The 24,378-nt window shown below is 44.7% G+C and overlaps 1 protein-coding gene across 1 annotated transcript; it reads left to right on the top strand.

Annotated features, from left to right (window-relative positions):
* Positions 1-32: 32 nt before the first annotated feature.
* On the top strand, positions 33-23,710 carry LOC129854419 (signal peptide, CUB and EGF-like domain-containing protein 2). Its single transcript, XM_055921456.1, has 23 exons — positions 33-223; positions 792-908; positions 1,172-1,297; positions 1,599-1,733; positions 4,147-4,272; positions 4,385-4,501; positions 5,253-5,342; positions 5,967-6,083; positions 9,133-9,255; positions 10,539-10,655; positions 10,948-11,070; positions 11,459-11,575; positions 11,849-11,938; positions 12,140-12,262; positions 13,747-13,917; positions 14,278-14,484; positions 19,427-19,597; positions 20,368-20,535; positions 20,829-20,990; positions 21,234-21,431; positions 21,742-21,894; positions 22,104-22,183; positions 22,373-23,710. Exons 1-23 carry the CDS (start codon positions 136-138, stop codon positions 22,517-22,519), a joined length of 3,066 nt encoding a protein of 1,021 aa, XP_055777431.1. The 5' UTR covers positions 33-135; the 3' UTR covers positions 22,520-23,710.
* Positions 23,711-24,378: the final 668 nt, after the last annotated feature.

Genomic DNA, 24,378 nt, shown 5'->3' with positions numbered 1-24,378 from the left:
ACACACACACTCCTTTCTCTTTCCAGAGCCACTCGTGAAGCCGACTGACAGGCTAGAATGAGGCGGACACTTGGTCAAGACTTCAGTGCAAACGCATCCTTTTAAGGACACCTCCAAAACTTGGATCATATCACCATGGGAGCTATTTGTATTGCAATGGACTTTTGTTTGTTTTTGCTCTTGTTAAATACTCGCCAAATCGCCGCTCTTCCAGAGAATCCAGGTGCGTTGTATGAGTTTCAAAGGCTGTTTTATGCACTTTTTATAAGAGTGTTTGCGCTCATGTTGTTGTTGTTTTCAAATGATGAATAGTTTCCAACTACTTGGCAGACTTTATTTTGTTTTACATTATTATAGTTTGCCCACTCAGTTTTGGCTTCAATTGTAAACATTGGAACTTGATGAAACTCTTTTGTCTGTTTGCTTTTTTAATGAAGTCCACATTTGAACCTACCTACTAACTTGTTTTCAGGTAAAAGGAATAACAAATGTACCGATGATAAGGAATGGGTCCTGACTTGTATTTTTTCTGAACTTTAACACTTTTGAGAATAATGGATCAGGTTCAATCGGATCAATGTTTTGTTAACTTTAGTACTCAGAACCTGGCGAATTAGACTTTTATCTATTTAACTGAAATTATTCAGTGTTGAATTGAATATTGGGGATTTAATGAGGACCACATTAATCCCATAATCCTAATGTACATCACTAAAATACAGATTTTTGAGATTCATAACGAAATGTTGTTCTGGTAACATTTTATGCCATAATGTGGATTTCAAATCCAGATGCATGCGCAGAAGGAAGTGATGGCTGTCACATTGATGCTATTTGTCAAAATACCCAAGCCTCTTACAAGTGCACGTGTAAAGTAGGCTTTAAAGGCGACGGTAAACATTGTGAAGGTAATTATCTCCTCTGTAATTCCTTGTTTCTTTCATCACTCATGTTTGTATTGGGATCATATGAGACACATTTGAATTCTTTGGACCAATAGTTCCTTGGATTACCAAGACAAGTTTCAATGACATTTTGATTATATATCATATACCTTGGCATAATGCATTACTTTTTATTTAAATGATGTGGCCCATTGTTTGAAATTACCCTTTTCCATTAAATGCTCAAATGGCAAACATTCATCAATCTCGATTTGACTCCCTTTTAGACATTGATGAATGCGATATCGAGTACAATGGTGGCTGTGTACACGAATGTAACAACATACCAGGCAATTATCGTTGCACTTGCCATGATGGATTCAATTTAGCGCACGATGGACACAATTGTCTAGGTAAGATACATTTCAGACTACAAGGTAAACAACATTTGATGTATTGAGTGTCTGACAATCATTTCGCAGATATAACTTTAGGCCTATATGGTGAATTAAGATGGCATTCAAAGTGTATGATTTCAATAGGGAATTCTTTTTTATTCTGCTAAGGCCATTGAACAATGTGTGACAGCCAGGTAAATAGAGATTTGTTGTAATATTTCTTTATAGTTTTCATGAAGACTTAGCCTAGGAATTCATGAACATTCATCCAGTTATTTCATTGTTCTGAGAAGTCATGTCCTGGCTCTGCCTGCAGATGTGGACGAGTGTGTCTTCAACAATGGAGGGTGCCAGTATACATGTGTCAACACCATGGGGAGTTATGAGTGCCGCTGCAAAGAGGGCTTCTTCCTCAGTGACAACCAGCACACATGTATCCACCGCTCTGTGGGTGAGTACCCCTGGAATACCTGCCCTGTGATGGCTTCCAACTCTCCTTCCCACCTTCAAATGTGTGTATGTACAGTATGTGTCTCTCTGTGTCTGTCTGTGTGTGTGTGTGCGTGTGTGTGTGCATGCATGTCTGTTGTGTCTCAGTCCATGCATGTTTCTGTATGTTTGTGTCTCAGTCTATGTGTGTGTGTGTGTGTGTGTGTGCATCCTTATGTGTGTTTGTGTGTGTGTGCATCCCTATGTGTGTGTGTATGTGTGTTTGTGTTAAGGTAGGCTACTAAGCCGTGTCAGGGGCATAGCAGAGAATTATGGAGCTAATTCTCGAATGGTCACATACAAGAGTGTGATTGACAGCACAATGATGGATGACAGCTGTTAAATCGGTCCCCTCTCTGTGGCATTATCTAGAGCAGTCGGGCTCCAAAGGGCCCATGCTATGGGAAAAGGAGCCCCGTGTCCCAGAGAACAAAACAAGTTAATAACTGCAACACTTGGGCTTTTGTGGCCTGTGTCTTACATTAGAATAAAGCTCTCAGAAGTATTGTTGTTTTATTCTCACTAAATTCAACGAAGAGATCCAAAGGCTTTTAAACACTTACATTGGGTTTCCCTTGGAAAAGTTACTAATCCTACCAGCACATCCACTATGCCGTTGCAGCATAAGTTTAAAGGAGCTGCTCTCTACAGTGACCTGGGAGAAGGCCAATGATGGTATTAGGATAGAAGATAATAGTGTGATTCTGAATCCCATACACACTGAGTGTACAAAACATTATGGATATCTGCTCTATCCATGACATACCATGACATAGATTGACCAGGTGAATCCAGGTGAAAGCTATTATCCCTTATTGATGTCACTTGTTAAATCCACTTCAATCAGTGTAGATGAAGGGGAGGAGACAGGTTAAAGAAGGATTTTTAAGCCTTTAGACAATTGAGACATGGATTGTGTATGTGTGCCATTCAGAGTGTGAATGGGCAAGACAAGCTATATAAGGTTGACACAACTATGGGAAGCATTGGAGTTAACATGGGCCAGCATCGCTGTGGAATGCTTTCAAAACCACGTAGAGTCCATGCCCTGATTAATTGAATCTGTTCTTAGGGCAAGGGGGGGGGAGGGGGGGGTGCAACTTAACATTAGGAAGGTGTCCTTAATGTTTTCTAAACTCAGTGTATAAAGTATATGAAAATGTAGAATGACCTCGGTAAAATCTGATTAAATAAAGTACTTATCTGGGTGTCCACTCAAAGTGTAGGTTCTTAGCTTTGTTTCTGCTTGCCTTCAGGGAAAAGCTCTCTCGCTCTGCCGGTGGGCTTTACTCTTTATGCTTTCCCAGCCACTTGGTTTTCTTTCCCCTCTCTTTTTGACATGGCTTGAAAAAGCCCAGTCCATTTGGAGTTGCACATTTGAGGGGTCCACTGCACTTGCAGGTCAGCTGAATGCATCAGCCCTCTCTAGGAAGTGTTATTGTTGGGCCATGCTCCAAAGGGTTGTGGCAGATTTCTAGTCAGGGGGCTTCAATAATCTATCATCAGACATCATTGGTGTTGTGCAGTGTCAGTTGTTTTGCCTCTGTATTTCATTACCATGTACTATATGTGTTACGAATCCCTTTGGCCCGACAATCTAGGGGGGATGGTCATGGGACCCGTAACATAACTCATGCAAATTATAGTAGTGACAAAGTAAGAGTGAGAATGAAATAACCACGGCAACTAATATCTACCGTCAAACACTCAGGGTTTATTTACAAACACACGGTAATGGGGGTAGCAGGAAAAGGGGCTGAGCTGGACCCAAGGAAAGAAATAATAAGTATCCACAAACACCCCTAAGCTAGACTAGCCTACTTCACCAACAGCTAACTAACTAACCAAAAATACAGTGGGTGGTCCGCCCAGTTCTAACTAGTGTATTTAACAAAGTTTACCTACGGGTAGTGTATGCCCATGGGCGACCTGTCTGGTTACCCCCTTATCCCACCATCAGCCAAACACTCAAACACCATAACCAAAAACAATACTCACAGGTGGGGACAAAGTGACATGTAGATGCTAAATCACACAATGGATCTACAGACATATGGCATTGACAGAGAGATTGAGCTCCAGAGAAAACTACTGACAGGGTTTTTAAACCAAGGGAAATGGAATGTGATTGGGTAGGAGAAAAGGAGCAGGTGTCTTCTGATTAGCGACTGATTGATGACTGATTGGGGAATGATGATTGTCACCTGTGAGTAGGGGAGAAGGAGAACAAAAATACACACAGGATACACACAGAATACTTGTATCCGTAACAATATGTAACAACATGTGAATACACTGTTGTTAGTAGTGTAATTACAGTGTTATTACACAGGTATAGGAGCAACCTAATGTAAAATGTTACCTCTCTTTCCCAGAGGGCCTTAGCTGTATGAATAAGGAGCATGGCTGTGCTCACATCTGCAAGGAGACACCCAAGGGAGGAGTGGCCTGCGAGTGCCGCCCAGGATTCGAGCTGGCCAAGAACCAAAGAGGCTGCATCTGTATGTGTGAAGTTTTGTGATTGATCGTTTAGCCAGGTCAACCAAGAGTATTGTTTAGATAACACATGAGTTGAACTTTGGAAGTGACCCAAGTTTTGTGTTATTGGCCTAGTGACCTGTAACCATGGTAACGGGGGCTGCCAGCACACCTGCGAGGACATGGAGCAGGGGCCCATCTGCAGGTGTCATGTGAGGTACACCCTGCACCCTGACGGCAGGTCCTGTGTAGGTAAGTGCTGACCAACCACATCCAGGCCTACTTACATACCTGGTACTTACCTGTAAGCATCTCTACGTATAGCAAACCAGATTACCTAGTCAATAATGGTGAAATGGACTGGATCCTTCTAGATATTTCCATCTGTACACTTCTTCATTCTCCTCCTTTTTGCTACTCTCGCCCACTGAAACTCACCAGTTTAAATGATCACATATTGAGCCTGTGGATGAAATGGCAATCCTTTTGAGGAGCCTGCCATCCTTCCTGATAGCGAGTGTGTATTTCTTCCATTTGCACATGGTGGATATGATAAGCATCAGCCGTCAGATAGGAAGGAGACGTACGGTAGGCCTGCGGGTAGTATCTGTTTCTCCTGCGGCGCTACTGTGTGTGTGGGGTCCAGGATTATCACTGAGTTGTCTCCAGATCCATCTCACAGTTCCATCTCCTGCCTTATCTGCTACACGCATAGACAGCCAAACTGTATGCCTGAGGTGTAAACAGCTGCTGGTTACAGAGAGGAACACAGAAAAACATCCAGGGGAGGTAGACTACACTTACAGACCGCCAAGGTGTGCACTGGGCAATTCAGCTACTGTGCATCAGCAGACAGAACAGAACACAACTTGGTGCAAACCATTTTCTTAAATGTTGACCTGTGTTTATTTTAGTTATACTAAAATACCGTGTATGTATCTACGTGTATTCTGTTGGTTAGGTTACTGACTGTTACTCACGTCACCCACTGTCTGTATTACAGAGCGGGACGAGACAACTACTGAGAGCTCTGATCACAACGCCACATCCTTCACTGAGGTGGACAAACGTGTCAAGCGCAGACTGCTCATGGGTAATAATTGTATAATTGCACAAATTCCACTGTTATTACCCATTGTTACTTACACACTAAAATAACAAAACCAAACAGACTCAGCTAATGACTGAGAGGATTCTGTCAGTTGGACTATTTGAATGACTTTAGTTACCATGGGTTATGCTGCCAGGAATCAGCCAGAGGTGTTTTTCAGAGGGGAGAAGAGCAAGGCCCAGTAAACCAAGGCATTCCACAGGCTTTAGAACAAACTGTGAAATGACTATGGACCCTCACTTTCTCACCGCCCGATTCCTCCCCTGAAAAATATGCTTTTGTGACAGTGTGGTACATTTCACGTTTTCCTTCCGTTTAGGATGGGGATGGCGTTGGGTTGCCCAATGTATAGCACTGTCAGTCATGGTGTGCTGTGTCAATGTTCACACCTAGTAAAACACTGTATGTATGTGACTGGGTTGCTAGCTCACTGTCTAGGACTACTGCTGTTGTTTACTCAATGTCTGTTGGTAGGGTTAAAAAACAGACTTTGGCAATAGCTCTATAACGACAGTACATGATGTATAGGCATTTTATAACCCTTCATTCAGTATAGTACATAACAACGGCATGTTGACATTGAATCTATTCACGCTGGCCTTTCAGAGAACTGTGCGGTGAATAACGGGGGGTGTGACTCCACGTGTAAGGACACATCCACGGGCGTACGCTGCAGCTGCCCTGTGGGCTTCACTCTGCAGCCTGACGGGAAGACGTGCAAAGGTCAGACCAACCGTCCACCAAGAACCTCAACTCCATCTCTATGCCTGAGTTCCAAATGGCACTCTATTCCCTATTTAGTGCTCTACTTTTGACCTGGGCCCATAGGGCTCTGGTCAAAAGTAATGCACTTTATAGGGAATATGTGCCATTTTGGAGGCAGGCCATCTTCATCTCCATCTCTTATTATTCAGTTCAGTGTACTTTTTTTTTTTTTTTATTTTTTTTTTTTTATCCCATTTTCTCCCCAATTTTTCGTGGTATCCAATCGCTGGTAATTACTACCTTGTCTCATTGCTACAACTCCCGTACGGGCTCGGGAGAGACGAAGGTCGAAAGCCATGCGTCCTCCGAAGCACAACCCAACCAGCCGTACTGCTTCTTTAACACAGCGCGCCTCCAACCCGGAAGCCAGCCGCACCAATGTGTCGGAGGAAACACCGTGTACCTGGCCCCCTTGGTTGGCGCGCACTGCGCCCGGCCCGCCACAGGAGTCGCTGGAGCGCGATGAGACAAGGATATCCCTACCGGCCAAACCCTCCCTACCCCGGACGACGCTATGCCAATTGTGCGTCGCCCCACGGACCTCCCGGTCGCGGCCGGCTGCGACAGAGCCTGGGCGCGAACCCAGAGTGTACTTTTATTTAACAAGCTTCACATCTCCCCTCCATAGGTATTTGGACAGTGAAGCTAACATTTTTCATTTGGCTCTATACCCCAGCATTTTGGATTTGAGATCAAATGTTTCATATGAGGCTACAGTACAGAATGTCAGGTTTATGTATCAAATTTCCTCCATGTGAAGAATTAATAAGTATTTGGACGAATACACTTACCGTACAGTGTATAAAAGTAGTCAACAGTTTATTATTTGGTCCCATATTCCTTGCACGCAACGACTACATCAAGCTTGTGCCTTTACGAACTCGTTGGATGCGTTTGCAGTTTCTTTTGGTTGTGTTTAGTGTTATGTTTTGCCCAACAGGAACTGAATGGGTGAATGATGACTGGAGTAATTTTCTTTCTAAGTGAGTAGATAATATGTTTCTGAATACTAAATTAATCCTGTTAATGCCAGGATTAAGAAAAATCATGAAAGAATTATGAATAATGATGAGTGAGATCGTTCTTTCTGCCTCTGTAACCTTCTCACTCATCATTATTCACGAATCATCCATAATCGTGGTAGTATCCACATGAACGTTCAGAAACGTCTTCTATTCTTACTTACATTTACATTTAAGTCATTTAGCAGACGCTCTTTTCCAGAGCGACTTACAAATTGGTGCATTCACCTAATGACATCCAGTGGAACAGCCACTTTACAATAGTGCATCTAGATCTTTTAAGGGGGGGGGGGGGGGCAGAAGGATTGCTTTATCCTATCCTAGGTATTCCTTGAAGAGGTGGGGTTTCAGGTGTCTCCGGAAGGTGGTGATTGACTCCGCTGTCCTGGCGTCGTGAGGGAGTTTGTTCCACCATTGGGGTGCCAGAGCAGCGAACAGTTTTGACTGGGCTGAGCGGGAACTGTACTTCCTCAGTGGTAGGGAGGCGAGCAGGCCAGAGGTGGATGAACGCAGTTCCCTTGTTTGGGTGTAGGGCCTGATCAGAGCCTGAAGGTACTGAGGTGCCGTTCCCCTCACAGCTCCGTAGGCAAGCACCATGGTCTTGTAGCGGATGCGAGCTTCAACTGGAAGCCAGTGGAGAGAGCGGAGGAGCGGGGTGACGTGAGAGAACTTGGGAAGGTTGAACACCAGACGGGCTGCGGCGTTCTGGATGAGTTGTAGGAGTTTAATGGCACAGGCAGGGAGCCCAGCCAACAGCGAGTTGCAGTAATCCAGGCGGGAGATGACAAGTGCCTGGATTAGGACCTGCGCCGCTTCCTGTGTGAGGCAGGGTCGTACTCTGCGGATGTTGTAGAGCATGAACCTACAGGAACGGGCCACCGCCTTGATGTTGGTGGAGAACGACAGGGTGTTGTCCAGGATCACGCCAAGGTTCTTAGCGCTCTGGGAGGAGGACACAATGGAGTTGTCAACCGTGATGGCGAGATCATGGAACGGACAGTCCTTCCCCGGGAGGAAGAGCAGCTCCGTCTTGCCGAGGTTCAGCTTGAGGTGGTGATCCGTCATCCACACTGATATGTCTGCCAGACATGCAGAGATGCGATTCGCCACCTGGTCATCAGAAGGGGGAAAGGAGAAGATTAATTGTGTGTCGTCTGCATAGCAATGATAGGAGAGACCATGTGAGGTTATGACAGAGCCAAGTGACTTGGTGTATAGCGAGAATAGGAGAGGGCCTAGAACAGAGCCCTGGGGGACACCAGTGGTGAGAGCGCGTGGTGAGGAGACAGATTCTCGCCACGCCACCTGGTAGGAGCGACCTGTCAGGTAGGACGCAATCCAAGCGTGGGCCGCGCCGGAGATGCCCAACTCGGAGAGGGTGGAGAGGAGGATCTGATGGTTCACAGTATCGAAGGCAGCCGATAGGTCTAGAAGGATGAGAGCAGAGGAGAGAGAGTTAGCTTTAGCAGTGCGGAGCGCCTCCGTGATACAGAGAAGAGCAGTCTCAGTTGAGTGACTAGTCTTGAAACCTGACTGATTTGGATCAAGAAGGTCATTCTGAGAGAGATAGCAGGAGAGCAGGAGAGCTGACTTACAATAAAAGTGACTCCAAAATGGCAGAAGACATTATTCACCATTCAGTTCCTATTGGGCAAAACATAACCCAAAACACAGACAAAACAAACTGCAAAACTTGATGTAGTCATTGCGTGCAAGGAATATGGGACCACCTTTTGACAACTTTAACACACTAAAAGTGATATACTTATGACTTCTTTAAATGGGGGGACTAGATACATAAAGTGCTTTCATTTCTAAATGGTTAAACAGATATGTATCGAAATATCCTCAAATAAAGCTGACATTATATACCGTCTCCTAAGTATAGAGACACATTTTAAAAAATTGCTTCTCTGTCTAAATATATATGGAGGGGAGTGTATGTCTATCTGAATAATAACAGTTTTATAATTTGTCTCTCACAGACATTAATGAGTGTGAGCTGCACAACAGCGGTTGCGACCACTTCTGCAGGAACACCATCGGCAGCTTTGAGTGTAACTGCTGGAAGGGCTTCAAGCTGCTTACTGACGAGCACTCCTGTCAGGGTAGGCCTCTTCTCTTCACTCTCCTATCAGGGTAGGCCTCTTCTCTTCACTCTCCTATCAGGGTAGGCCTCTTCTCTTCACGCTCTTGTCAGGGTAGGTCTCTTCTCTTCACGCTCCTGTCAGGGTAGCGCTCTTCTCTTCACTCTCCTGTCAGGGTAGGCCTCTTCTCTTCACGCTCCTGTCAGGGCAGGCCTCTTCACTTCACGCTAATGTCAGGGTAGGCCTCTTCTCTTCACTCTCCTGTCAGGGTAGGCCTCTTCTTTTCACTATCTGGTCAGGGTAGGCCTCTTCTCTTCACACTCCTGTCAGGGTAGGCCTCTTCTCTTCACGCTCTTGTCAGGGTAGGTCTCTTCTCTTCACGCTCCTGTCAGGGTAGCGCTCTTCTCTTCACTCTCCTGTCAGGGTAGGCCTCTTCTCTTCACGCTCCTGTCAGGGCAGGCCTCTTCACTTCACGCTAATGTCAGGGTAGGCCTCTTCTCTTCAGTCTCCAGCCAGGGTAGGCCTCTTCTTTTCACTATCTGGTCAGGGTAGGCCTCTTCTCTTCACACTCCTGTCAGGGTAGGCCTCTTCACTTCACGCTCCTGTCAGGGTAGCGCTCTTCTCTTCACTCTCCTGTCAGGGTAGGCCTCTTCTCTTCACGCTCCTGTCAGGGCAGGCCTCTTCACTTCACGCTCCTGTCAGGGTAGCGCTCTTCTCTTCACTCTCCTGTCAGGGTAGGCCTCTTCTCTTCACGCTCCTGTCAGGGCAGGCCTCTTCACTTCACGCTCCTGTCAGGGTAGCGCTCTTCTCTTCACTCTCCTGTCAGGGTAGGCCTCTTCACTTCACGCTAATGTCAGGGTAGGCCTCTTCTTTTCACTATCTGGTCAGGGTAGGCCTCTTCTCTTCACACTCCTGTCAGGGTAGGCCTCTTCTCTTCACTCTCCTGCCTGTCTAACCTACATCTCGGGAAGGGGCTGGGACAGCACAGTATACTGGGCTGTTGTTCTGTGTAGGTGCTGCTGGAAGATAAGACAATGAGAGTGGGAGGCTGAACGGTTTGCCAGTATTGACTCGAAGGATTCCTCTGTAGATCCTTAACATGTGCTAGTTTAAAGCTTAACGTTTAGTACAAACTGATTTCATCCCTCTGATACAACTCGTCATTAAGATACTGCTGTCTCTAAAATTAACTATCAAAAACAATGCCACAATTCATCACCTAGTGATACCATGCTGTACCATTTAAAACCCCAATTTCTACTACTTTAAATTGAAAAAGAATATCCCTCTGCTTTTAATGACAGATATAGACGAGTGTTATTTCGAAAGGACATGTGGTCACACGTGTGTGAACTCCCCTGGTGGTTTTGAGTGTGTTTGCAACAAAGGGTACACCATGTATGGACTGGCCCACTGCGGAGGTAAGACTATAAGATTAATGCTTATGGGGTATTATACTAATGGTATGGGGAAAGGGCTTTGACACCATTCTGAATAGTTAATGTGTGGAATTTATATAAACTAATGTGTATAGGGTATTATGCTTATGGTGAAAGGGCTTTGGTACCATCTACACCATTTCACACCATTCGGAATTGTTCATTGTGGTGTTTTTAATCGTTTTTGCAGAAAAAATAATGGATGCTTTGTGAATGAAGTGAGGTGAGAGATTCTGCGAATAACATATGGATGTTTTCCCTGCTTTCTTCTCAGACATAAATGAGTGCAGTGTGAACAACGGAGGTTGTGAGCAGGGTTGTGAGAACACCATGGGTGGGTTTGAGTGCCACTGCCACCCTGGTTATAACCTACACTGGAACAAAAAGGATTGTATTGGTAAGACAGTGCCCCTTCAGGCCTGGGGGGCTCTAGAAGGTTTGGGGTGTGTTGTGATAAACTGATGAGTTTTTGGTCAACTGTTTTGACATAAAATCAGTGGTTGTGTACCACATGTATGTTTTGAAACGTTTGGGGACTAAAACAGGAGATACTTTGAGTTATTTCCTTCTCTTTCTCTTTACTGCTCTGTTTTTCTCTCTGGCCTTTGGTTTAAAACCTGGGACAAAAGTAGAATAAAGGCAAGTGCTGCTATTTTCTTCTCCTTGGATAGGTTTCACTCTGTTCCCACAACTTCTCACAACTTCTACCCTACTCCTTCTGTCTGTCTTTCTACCACGGCCCAAGTCTGCACTTTACCTGTGAGTTTGTTATGGTTTCCATCTAGAGGCAGAGGGTTTCCCAGCAACAAAGCCCCCCTCTAAACCGACCTTAAACTGCAGCAGGCAGGAGGGAGGTGACCGCTGCTACCTGACCTGCCAGTCCCAGGTCCACATCACCAGTAGTGAGTTATCAGTTACTACTACTACTACTATTGGTCTGTATCCCAAATGGCACCCTATTCCCTTTATATTACACAACTTTTGTCCAGGGCCCACATGGCTCTGGTCAAGGGTAGTGCCCTATACAGGAAATATATATTTGGGACACAAATTGAGTTACTACTACTACTGTCTCATGTACCAGCACCCGTCTGTTTGCTTTTGGCGACCAGGCCTTTTGTGGCTCTGCCTTTTGTCTTTGGTGGCCTGTCTCATGCTCCTGTGTGCGTTTACAGGGACGGAGGATTCTTATACAGTGACCTGTGGAATGCCTCTGCCCTGCTTGGCTGGAGCACAAAGGAATGGAAGTGGCTCATATTGCTTGGGCAAGTACACACCATCATAGATCTGCATCAGTCTCTGTCACTCTAGCCTGACCTAAACAACCAGAAACACAACATATAAAGGCAGAACAACTTCATACCAAATCAAGTCTTCGCATTTAGATTTATAGACATACGGAAGTCAAGGGATTTTTCCTTTTTATCAAAGGTTAACAATGTGCTATTATTTCCTTTGTACCGTAGGACCAGAAATGTCAAGTGTCCTGCGAATTAAGACCACAGCCACTTTTAAGTCTGGCACAGGAAAGTGCAACTTGAAACGTAGTCAAGAGAGACTGAAGGAGAGCCTGAACGCAGCTCACTCAGGTACAGAGGTTTCTAACAAGTCCAACAGCTCCTCATTCATTAAAACAATGCAGATTAACCTGGCACTGCCTACATTTCATGCAACAAACTTGATTACAGGAACCAGACCTCGAGGCTGCTTAGATTGTAGTAAACTGAGAGTGAGCTAAATATGAAAGAAATACGTGGGGGGTAGTAGTGCGGTCTGAAATGTTTTCAATGTCTCAGCACTGCATATTGGCTGGCATTGACAGGGTGTTACGGCTATCGTCATATTCTTCCTCCTCCTCGGACGAGGAGAGGCGAGACGGATCGGACCAATACGCAGAGTGGTTAGGGTTCATAATGATTTATTATAGGCTGGGTTTAGGCTGGGTCTCTGTACAGCACTTCGAGATATTAGCTGATGTACGAAGGGCTATATAAAATAAACTTGATTGATTGATTATAACGAAACTGAAACTGACTTACAAAACAAATAAACGAAGTGCATAAACCGATACAGTACCGTGTGCTGCAACAAACACAGACACGGAAACAAACACCCACAAAACACACGTGAAACCCAGGCTGCCTAAGTATGATTCTCAATCAGGGACAACGATTGACAGCTGTCTCTGATTGAGAATCATACCCGGCCGAACACAAACATCCCAACATAGAAAATCAAACATAGACAAACCCACCTAACTCACGCCCTGACCAACTAAATAAATACAAGAAAAAGGTAAACGGGTCAGGAACGTGACACAGGGGAAAACATAATTAGCCATAGCATGCCTTTCACTTGGCCCCTACCCAGCTATCAATCAAACGGACTTCCGATTGTTGGATAAAATATCTTCTACAATGGGTTCCGGCATGGTGTTCAAATAAAAAGGGAGCTTTTCCCAGTCTCCTCTCGCCATCCCCCTGTCCAAAAGCAACAAAAAGAGCAGGGGGAAAAGAGTGCATGTTTAACAGGATACACAGAGAAGTCACTGCTTTTTAAAGAATGATTAGAAACATCAGAACTTGAACAGTGCTCGAGGCATCACTACAGACCCTGGTTTGATCCCGGACTGTATCACAACCAGCCGTGATCGGGAGTCCAATAGGGCGGTGCACAATTGGCCCAGCGTTGTCCGGGTTAGGGGAGGGTTTGGCCGGTGTAGGCCGTCATTGTAAAATAAGAATTTGTTCTTAACTAACTTGCCCAGTTAAATAAAGGTTAAATAAAAAATAAAAACACAAAGGATATAATATCCTTAGATTTAAGTGTTGTGACATTGCAATTAAGTTTTATCCTCACTCTACCTGCTACAGTTAACCAGTTATAGACCATATAGTTATTCAGTAACGTGTGTGTGTGTGTTTGTCTCCATGCATGCATGTATGTGTGTGTTTGTCTCCGTGCATGCATGTGTGTGTGTGTTTGTCTCCGTGCATGCATGTGTGTTTGTCTCCGTGCATGCATGTATGTATGAGTGCGTGTCCATGTCCTGTGTGGCTGGTCGTGTCCACAGACAGCAGGTCCCCCTTCACGGAGAACGTCCAGTTCAGTTATGTGCGCTTGCGCTGCAGCTCGTCTGGCCACCGAATGCGGAGCCGCCACAGCAGGAAGGCGGGTTACGAGGAGGAGGGCTCTTCCATCACGGCTGAGTTTGAGTTGGATGTGAACCTAGAGGAGGTAACAGGTTGGTCTCTCTGCCCTGCCCTGCTGTGACCCCAGTCCTCTGGCTGACACTCTGCTTCTCTCTCTGCTCTTGCTTTTCGTCACTTAACAAGCCAAACATGTTAAAGTATCTCCTGTTTTGACGTGGCGTTTTGCGGTGGTGGGATCTTTGGGGAAAGTGTAGGTTTGGAGGTTTCCCTTGTATACTGAGGGAGCAAGTGGTTGATCAAATGTTCTGGTGTCTGTGTGTTGGAATGGATATGTACACAAGTGTGTGTGTCTGTCTATTTTAGTACCGGTATGTGTGTGTGGTTTTGTTTGCGTGTGTACTGTGGTCTCATTGCGTTGCGATGGCAGTTTTGGTATCTGGTGTTTCTCTCAGCAGAGAGCTGTGACCTGGGCTGTGTGCGCCGGCGCTCAGAGAAGAGGCTGAGGAAGACTATCCGTACCCTGAGGAAGTCCATCCACCGGGAGCAGTTCCACCTCCACTTCGCTGGCTCTAACTACGAGCTGGCCAAGAGGCTGGCCCGGCCGGTGGACCTGCCGGAACACTGTGGGAGAGGGCAGGTACTGGTGGACAGGAAGTGTGGTGAGTGAGCATCTTGAGTGTTCTGAGTATCATAAGATATAGGTATAAATGTATGTATAAAATGAGTATCATCTTGAGTGTTCTGAGTATCATAAGATATAGGTATAAATGTATGTATAAAATGAGTAGCATCTTGAGCATCTACCTGTATCTGTTTCTGCCTGTATCTGAGCCACCCCTGGAGCCAAGCCCTGGCTCCCACACAGAGCAGCTCATAGTCAAAGCCATGCCAGCAAGATATATTTAGACAGGTTGGTTTATTGATTGGATTTGGAGCAGGTGTCGGCCAGATGACTGCCATATTTGGGTGCCGACATGCTGTAATGAGCTAGTATGGGGAGTGCTTGCTCGGCTCGCACGGAGAAAAGAGAGCCTGTTGTTGGCTGGCTCGCAGAGCGAGGAGATCTACCAGCATCTCCGTGGGATAAAGTGCAACAGAAGGTGTGATGGCAGCCGCTAGCTTTTGCTGTTGTTGCCACTGGTCCTATTTCGTTTTACAGCCATAATGGAGGAAAAGTCCATGAGCTTTAATGACACCCTGTCAACATCAGCAGTGGAAAGGAGGCTGGCATGTGTTTTCTCTGGCGGAGGGGAGCAGAGAGCTGCGTGCCCCCAGTTCAGGGCCTCACAGTAAGCATAGTAAGCCCACTGCCTGCTGCTGCATTCTGCCTGTCTGTCTCAGTGTGGTCAGTAGAAGAGAGTCAGTTTTCTGTCCACCCTTAACTCTGTAATGATTGGTCGTCTACCTCTAGAGCCCCTGTCTGAATCTGATCCAAGCCACCATATTTAAGGGGTCTGAAGACTATTGTAGACCGACCTCTCAAAGCTGTTGTAGCCTGCCTCTGTCTTGATCCAGAGCTCTCCTCTCTTACCCCCGTCCTTATTGAGGTTGAGTAGGTGAGGATGGAGGGAGTTGAGTGGGTGAGGATGGAGGGGGTTGAGTGGGTGATGATGGAGGGGGTTGAGTGGGTGAGGATGGAGGGGGTTGAGGGGGTGAGGATGGAGGGGGTGGAGTGGGTGAGGATGGAGGGGGTTGAGTGGGTGAGGATGGAGGGAGTTGAGTGGGTGAGGATGGAGGGGGTTGAGTGGGTGAGGATGGAGGGGGTTGAGTGGGGGAAGGATGGTGTTTGATCCATTCTGGTTCATAGAGCTTTTTAAGAATAAAGACTGCCCATAGCTGGTGAAATGTATTGATTTTCACACAAGAGAGAAATGGTCTAACAGTTTTACAAACCAAGCATCCCTTAATCCAAGGTATCCCCAGCGAAGTGAACTCTCGCTGGTGTTTGTTTTTCTCTGCCTCCAAATAACAGGAGACTAACATTTTGTGCTGGATTCAAATGACCCTTAGCTGTTGATTTTGCTTTGTAGCTTTGTTGCTTGTTGTTTTTGTGTTTCATATGACTTACCTCATAAGTAAATCTTAAGTATAAAAACAAAAAATAACTCAGAAGAGTAAAGTTACCAGAGTGTAGGATTCCCACACTGCAGTTAGTTTCAGATGATCATTAAGCAGACCAGTGGACAGGCAGGGGTGTAGACATGTCATTTGGAAGGGGGGCTGAAAGGGAGCCGTAACCCCCAGCTCTATAAAGCTATATTTTTCCCTCCACCCCTGGCTAAGCTCACTAAGTGCAGTGTAACCCTTTCAGTTTGCCCACTCCATTGTAAATCCCATTGGGGCTTGTTCTCACTGCTTCAGTTGGGAGAGAAATCCTCCAAACAACATGGCCTCAGCCTCACTAGTACTGAGATAAAGCAATGCCTTCTTATTCCTCACTCATAAAATATTTAGCGCTCTTTCTCTCAAACCAAATTGTGAACGTTATGAATCTCATGATATAGTACCCGGCCGTATTCCAATAAACCAACTGGTGAAATATCTCATATGTTAAATCAGAGTTTTTTTTCCATTCTAAACTCAGCAAAAAAAGAAACGTCCTCTCTGTCAACTGCGTTTATTTTCAGCAAACTTAACATGTGTAAATATTTGTATGAACCTAAAAAGATTCAACAACTGAGACATAAACTGAATAAGTTCCACAGACATGTGACTAACAGAAATGGAATAATGTGTCCCTGAACAAAGGGGGGGTCAAAATCAAAAGTAACAGTCAGTATCTGGTGTGGCCACCAGCTGCATTAAGTACTGCAGTGCATCTCCTCCTCATGGACTGCACCAGATTTGCCAGTTCTTGCTGTGAGATGTTACCCCACTCTTCCACCAAGGCACCTGAAAGTTCCCAGACATTTCTGGTGAATGGCCTTAGCCCTCACCATCCGATCCAACAGGTCCCAGACATACTCTTAGGGATTGAGATCCGGGCCCTTCGCTGGCCATGGCAGAACACTGACATTCCTGTCTTGCAGGAAATCACGCACAGAACAAGCAGTATGGCTGGTGGCATTGTGATGCTGGAGGGTCATGTCAGGATGAGCCTGCAGGAAGGGTACCATATGAGGGAGGAGGTTGTCTTCCCTGTTACGCACAGCATTGAGATTGCCTGCAATGACAATAAGCTCAGTCCGATGATGCTGTGACACACCACCCCAGACCATGATGGATCCTCCACCTCCAAATCGATCCCGCTCCAGAGTACAGGCCTCGGTGTAATGCTCATTCCTTCAACGATAAACGCGAATCCGACCATCACCCCTGGTGAGACAAAACTGCGACTCGTCAGTGAAGAGCACTTTTTGCCAGTCCTGTCGGGTCCAGCGACGGTGGGTTTGTGCTCATAGGCGACATTGCCGGTGATGTCTGGTGAGGACCTACCTTACAACAGGCCTACAAGCCCTCAGTCCAGCCTCTCTCAGCCAATTGCAGACAGTCTGAGCACTGATGGAGGGATTGTGCGTTCCTGGTGTAACTCTGGCAGTTGTTGTTGCCATCCTGTACCTGTCCCGCAGGTGTGATGTTCGGATGTACCGATCCTGTGCCGGTGTTGTTACACGTGGTCTGCCATTGCGAGGACGATCAGCTTTCCGTCCTGTCTCCCTTAGCGCTGTCTTAGGCATCTCACAGTACGGACATTGCAATTAATTGCCCTGGCCAGATCTGCAGTCCTCATGCCTCCTTGCAGCATGCCTAAGGCATGTCCACGCAGATGAGCAGGGAACCTGAGCATCTTTCTTTTGGTGTTTTTCAGAGTCAGTAGAAAGGCCTCTTTAGTGTCCTAAGTTTTCATAACTGTGACCTTAATTGCCTACCGTCTGTAAGCTGTTAGTGTCTTAATGACTGTTCCACAGGTGCATGTTCATTAATTGTTTATGGTTCATTGAACAAGCATGGGAAACAGTGTTTAAACCCTTTACAATGAAGATCTGTGAAGTTATTTGGATTGTTACAAATTATCTTTGAAAGACAGGGTCCTGAAAAAGGGACGTTTCTTTTTTTGCTGAGTTTAAATCATTCATGACTGATCAACAACAACATTTGCATTTCCGTATGCCTCAACCCAATATAAGAATCAGCTGTATGTTGGACTTTAGTTTCAGACCACTTAATGGGGCAGAATGACTGTATTACTATGAAAAACAATAATAGCCAACAGCAAAACTTGCCAGTGTGTAGTGTCTGAAACCCTGTGTACGAGTATTCTCCTGATCTCTTTTACGTAAAATAGTGCATGTTCGTTTTAACATTGGAGATGATTAGGAAGTGCTGTTGATTCAAGCTGGGAGTTTGAGTGCTTATATCCCCCCTCAGTCAGGGCCACTCTGCATGACCCCAGCCAATAAACTGCTGCGGAGAATTGACTTCAGCCACACCATGGGAATTAATTAGCATCAGCTGTTTGGGCCTCTGCTTGATAGGCGCAAGAAGGGATTGGGGCAGGCAGAATGGGTGGATTCAGAACTCTGACCCCTTTTATTGGGTTCAGCTCCTTACTATTGTGATACCATAGTGTTTGCCTATGTCATCAAATACTTGAATAGAGGTGAAAGGTCTTTTAAACCTCTTTGGGGCCCTCAATTCGAGAACTCTATAGAATTGCCTCTGCATTTGAAAGGCTTCAAGTTTTTTTCTCTCTCTCTCTCTTCTCTTCTCTCGCTCTCTGCATCAAATAAAAGCTGGTGGAGACAATGTGACGGTGGCTCCTCATGGTCATTCAGGATAAACAAAAGGCAGAAAAAATGAACTGCTCTTGTGAGAATGACATTTTCTTTCTCTTAAGGAAAATCAAGTTGCTGAGGCACATATAATGGATGTGCGTTAAAGGCTTTGTGTGTTCCTCATTAACTCATTATGGCTGGTTCTCTACTGAAAAGCTCTTCTTACTTAGATTTTCCTGAGGGATATTTTCTTATGAAAATGCAAAATGATTTCACTTCACTGCTCTCTGTTCAGAGAGATGATTAGATGTCATTTCCCCCTTTAAGAAGTTCTTGACATCACCAGACACACACAATAATTCAAACATAAATTAGAGACGTTGTTCTACAAAGTAAAACATTAAAAGGGGGAAATGAAAGCTGATGGTGTGCATCCCTGTAATCAGGCTTTGCACGCTCTTGTGAGATAACAGACAAACACTCATTTTGACTGGCTCTGTGTGTGCTTTGGTAGAGGTGAGGGTGCTTAGGATGGTATGTAGAGTTCTTTCCCCAATGCACACCGGTGTTATGTGAAGTGTAAGGACTTGTTTGATGTGGGACACAAAGGCATCTGGAGAGCAGCTCAGTGCTCTTATGTCTTTATTTGTGCATAGCTGCAGCAGGTCGATTTGCAATGCCTTTTTAACAGCTTAACACTGGGCTTCTTGTGGTGGGCTTGAATGCCTGTGAGTGTGTGTGTGTGTGTGTGTGTGTGTGTGTGTGTGTGTGTGTGTGTGTGTGTGTGTGTGTGTGTGTGTGTGTGTGTGTGTGTGTGTGTGTGTGTGTGTGTGTGTAGCGTCCCTATTATCTAGCCAATCTGCCTCATTCTTCTACCTTTTGCTAGTGAGCTGCACTGTTGGAACGTACTATGACAGGGATCAGGGAAGATGTGTTCTGTGTCCAGCTGGAATGTACCAAGATGAAGAGGGGAAGAATTCTTGCGAGGCCTGCCCAGGGCCAGAGGTGAGAGGAAGCCCCAGGTCGGTTGGGGCGCGGAATATCTCTGAGTGTGGAGGTAAGGCTCAAGAGTTGAGGATATGAGTAATCATGTATCTCCTAACTGTGTACAAGACATGAGATATGAGTCACCTTGGATACTTACTTACTCAACCATCATAATCATAAAGATAACTGCAGCAAAATACACTGAGCTCCTTCAAAGATATTGGCATAGTTTTTCCTCATGGTTTGATCTTAAAAAAAAAAAAAGTGATCTTAAAACTAGTCTCCCAGTCAGAATCACATCCTGTTATGAGTATATATGAAATACGCAGGAAGGAGTGATACTCTGATCAAAATCTCCCCACAGGCAGATGTTCTGCTTTGTATAAAGTCGTGTAAGCCTCGGAACATTCAAGCCCTGTTTGAATTAAACAGCCACACCCTGCCCCTGCCCACTCCTGAATAAAGAGAAGGGGCCACCATGTTTTCACCCCCCCAAACACTGTTATCACAGCCAATTTGTGGCTAAGCCACAGATCCCATCTCCTGCTTTCCCCACCAATAGACTAAACAAAAAAGAGCTATGGGGAGAGAGAGTTTGTTAAAGTCAGTCAGGAGATATGAGAGAGGTTGTTCCATGGTAGATAATGTCCTTGCGTTACATCACTCCACTGACATCTGCTCTCCTGGCCTTAGTCTTATTGTGGTAGAGTGCTCGTCTTTAAGTCGCTCTGGATAAGAGTGTCTGTCTGCTAAATTACCACATGACGATGGGAATGTTGCTTTGAGCAGACTGATGAAACAAGTGTCCCTCTGACCAGTCCTCTGTTGTTGTATTCCCAGGTCAATGTCCCCCTGGTCAGTTCTCCCATGATGGCTTCATCCCTTGCCTGCCCTGTCCCCTGGGTACCTACCAGCCAGAGGTGGGGCGCACTTCTTGTTTCCACTGTGGAGGAAACCTGGTCACCAAACACAATGGTGCCGTGTCCTTCCAGGAGTGTGAGACCAAAGGTGAGGGGTCAGCTTATCCATCCCATGTAGTTCTGCCTATAAAGTCTGGGTGTGAGTCCCAAATGACACCATATTCCCTACCTAATGTATAACTTTGTCCAGAGCCCTATGGACCCTGGTCAAAAGTAGTGCACTATATAGGGAATAGGGTGGCATTTGGAAGACACTCTGGATCTTTAAGGGAACTCCCCTGCAGTTTCTGTTTTATGGAAATATACTACATTGGTTTATGTTATTGTATGTTGGTGTTTGAGAGGTGCTGAACCATGGTACACTCCATTCTGCTCCTGTAGTCCAGTGTTCACCGGGACATTACTACAACACCAGCACACACCGCTGTATCCGTTGTCCCATGGGGACGTATCAGATGGAGTTTGGTCAGAATTACTGCATCTCCTGCCCAGGAAATACCACCACTGACTTTGACGGCTCCACCAACATCATGCAGTGCAAAAGTATGTATGTTCACACAAGAGTTGTATGTGTGTGCGTGCATGTGTATGTATTTGTGTGTTCATGGCTTCACACTTTAGATGTACTTAATGGCTACACATAGAGTAAACTAAAACTACATGCAGGTTTCTCTACTGTGCTCAAATAAATATTGTTCCTGTCCTGCTTTGGGATGCTACTGTAGATAATTAGCGTCGCAGCACCAAGGCAGCGTAAACTATTTGACACTATCCTGTCACCACCAGACAGACACTGTGGGGGAGAGATGGGAGATTTCACTGGCTACATCGAGTCTCCCAACTACCCAGGGAACTACCCAGCCAACATCGAGTGCACCTGGACCATCAACCCACCGCCCAAGCGCAGAATCCTCATCGTGGTCCCGGAGATCTTCCTCCCCATTGAGGATGAGTGTGGAGACTACCTGGTCATGAGAAAGAGCTGTGAGTGTTTGTTTTTCTGTGTGTGCGTGCATGCATGAGTCTGTCTGTCTGTGTGTGTCGTGTTGGAGGTTAGAGCTTGTTAGGTGACTGGGTGTTATCAGGGTACTACAGTATTAATGTGATTTCACTGCAGGTTACCAGATGTTGGTGGCAGTGTTGGTAGGAGGTTCTGCATAATAGCATAGCACCTCTCAGAGATCATGGGGGTTACTATGGGCTTCTAATAGACCTTTAGATCTTGCCACTTTCAGAGTAATGAATGGCACTAGTGTTTGATTTGTCATAATGTGACCATTTCCTCAATTCACAGCTCTCTCAAACTCTGTGACGACCTATGAGACCTGCCAGACCTATGAACGGCCTATTGCCTTCACCTCCCGCTCCAAGAGGCTGTGGATACAGTTTAAATCGAATGAAGGGAACAGTGGGAAGGGCTTCCAAGTCCCTTATGTGACCTATGATGGTAAGAGACATCCTTATTGGTGGAAATATTGACATTTAAATCACACATGCTTAAAAACAATGGATCAAGTGTCTGTGAAATGTAATTTAATTTGGAATTTTAAGTCTGGATAGGTCTACATAATACCACAAAAGTATCACCTACTTCCAATTGCACAAATAATATAGAAATATACTCTTGGGTATGTTTATATATGATATATGTTTCAGAGGACTACCAGGAACTCATTGAAGATATAGTCAGAGATGGAAGATTATATGCCTCTGAAAATCACCAAGAAATTCTCAAGGTAAAGATTTCATGTATTTCCTGTGGAAAAAGCTTTTGTCTGACATATACTACCCTCTTGTGGACACAATAAGAAATTCAGGATGCAAACTTCACTTGAGCACCAACGTAAAAATGTCAGATGATTGTTGGCTCTGTCTCAGATTGAACTCTAACCTGTACTAATTTTTGGTTTACATTCTCTTCTCAGGACAAGAAGCTTATGAAGGCACTGTTTGATGTATTGGCCCACCCACAGAACTTCTTCAACTACACAGCACAGGAGTCAAGAGAAATGTTCCCCAAAACCTTCATCCGATTTCTGCGTTCTAAAGTCTTGAGATTCCTTCGCCCTTAAGAAGGCACTATCATCAAGTTGCTTTGTGGATATCTCAGAAACCGCTTCTACCAGTTAATCCCTAGAAAAGAGTCCTTTACTTCTCCTGTCTGTACAGAGACTGACTGAGTCTAGAGTTGACTAAGAGAGATGGACTCGTACACTTTCCTTCAATTGGACCTTCTGGGAATAGGTGGGTAGTGGACTGTCATGGTGGAGACAAGTGGCAGCTCCCGCTATCACATCTGGTCTACATTCTAGAGCTAAGTTTTTTGTACTTCGATACCACATCTATATCTGATACTTTCATACACTCCTGTGTGTGAGCATTGCAACACTTAGACAGACTTGGTCTTTTCCTTTTGATTTTAAACTTTCAGTCTCAGGAATAAAGCTTGAAGTGGTAAGCTGATTTGATTGTTAGCATTTAAATTCATGAAAGCTTCGATTTGCATACTGGTGTAACAACATCTTGAAAATAATTATGGTTAACGGAACTTTCACCAATAGCATAGAAAGCGGATGAGAAAAGACTCTTGATTATGTATAAAAAGTTAACTGAGGTTTATGCTAAATGTCAACCACATAGATAGTGTATACTTATAACATACATTATTAAAGTCATGTTTCACATTTAGATCAGAATTGTTGACAGAAATATGCCTGAATATGAGAAAAGAATATAGCACAAATGTGACCTGTGGGAACTTTAAAGCACTACAAAGAATGTAGTGATACCACAAAATAAAATAGCCTAATGAATGTATTGTATATTGTGTAAAAAGTATTAGATGAAAATGTTAACGTATTGTAGTTAACTGCATTCCTGACACATGTGCAGTATCAACACATCCCTTCACAACCTGTATTTTTGCTGTCCTGAAAACATGGTTGTACTTTAAAAATGACTGGACAGTGAATACTCCATGCCACTGGGCTTTGAGTGAACAACAAAATGCCCATGGATCAAGACTAGCTCTTCACTATGATCATTCAAACAGCTACCAAAGACTACTTTTCACTACTCATAGAAGTGAGACTATTGAGTGGTGTGAGTAGAAATGTAGAGCAATATGAGGGGGATCAAGTGAGATTATACATTCCAGATATGGAATGAGAGGTTTGTGAAATAGAATTGCTCTATTCACTTATGACTTAGCAAATAAATGTATGTCTATATTTTTATGTTTGTACATATAATATGTTGTAAATAAAGCGAATAAACATAATATTGTGCTTTTGCTTTACTTCTTTTACTTTCTGATGTGCTATTTTCAATATAAGCAACAACAATGTCCAAATCAAAATAATACATTAATTATGTCGTTTTTAGGCTCTATAACATGAGTTATTGTGTTATAATTGTTTTTGCTCTTGAATTAAACAAAAAAAATGCCTGCCACACTGTCACCTATTGTGATTACTTAAAATTCACATTGATTATATTTTCAGCACTGTATCAGAGGCATTGGGAAATCAGAGACACTGTAAGAAAACAGAAGGGTTAATGCGATCAGGCGTCCCTGCGATGACCCTACCCTAAATTTACCCTAGTCTCGCGTTGCCATACCTCCAAAATCACGTCGTTGTCACGGGAAGCGTGGTTCGCGACGAACCTTATCCCGTACCAACGATTTGCATAACTAAACCAATACCACAGCCTGTCGTTTCCAATCGGAACGAATAACAAATAAGTAATAGTGGGGAGAACAAGCAAGGAATTGGGTATAGCCAAGCACAAGTTAGGGAGATCCTATTGGCCTCTGCGTATTTCCGTTAGGGAACGTGCGTGTGCAATAACTCAATTCGCCTTTGCACTCCTAAACGTGGTTTCTTACAACTTTGGCAATGGGTAAAGTCTGCATAACATATTTTTAGTT

This window comes from Salvelinus fontinalis, chromosome 4, assembly GCF_029448725.1.
Source record: "Salvelinus fontinalis isolate EN_2023a chromosome 4, ASM2944872v1, whole genome shotgun sequence".
NCBI lineage: Eukaryota > Metazoa > Chordata > Actinopteri > Salmoniformes > Salmonidae > Salvelinus > Salvelinus fontinalis.
The sequence above is the reverse complement of the archived record's forward strand: the minus strand, read 5'-3'. Positions and strand labels throughout refer to the sequence as shown.

Excerpts from the sequence above, each read along its gene's own strand:
- LOC129854419 (XM_055921456.1), top strand. The coding sequence starts at position 136 with ATGGGAGCTATTTGTATTGCAATGGACTTTTGTTTGTTTTTGCTCTTG. Across the intron at positions 6,084-9,132 it reads TGACGGGAAGACGTGCAAAG|ACATTAATGAGTGTGAGCTG; the intron begins GTCAGACCAACC and ends TGTCTCTCACAG. Across the intron at positions 19,598-20,367 it reads GAATATCTCTGAGTGTGGAG|GTCAATGTCCCCCTGGTCAG; the intron begins GTAAGGCTCAAG and ends TTGTATTCCCAG.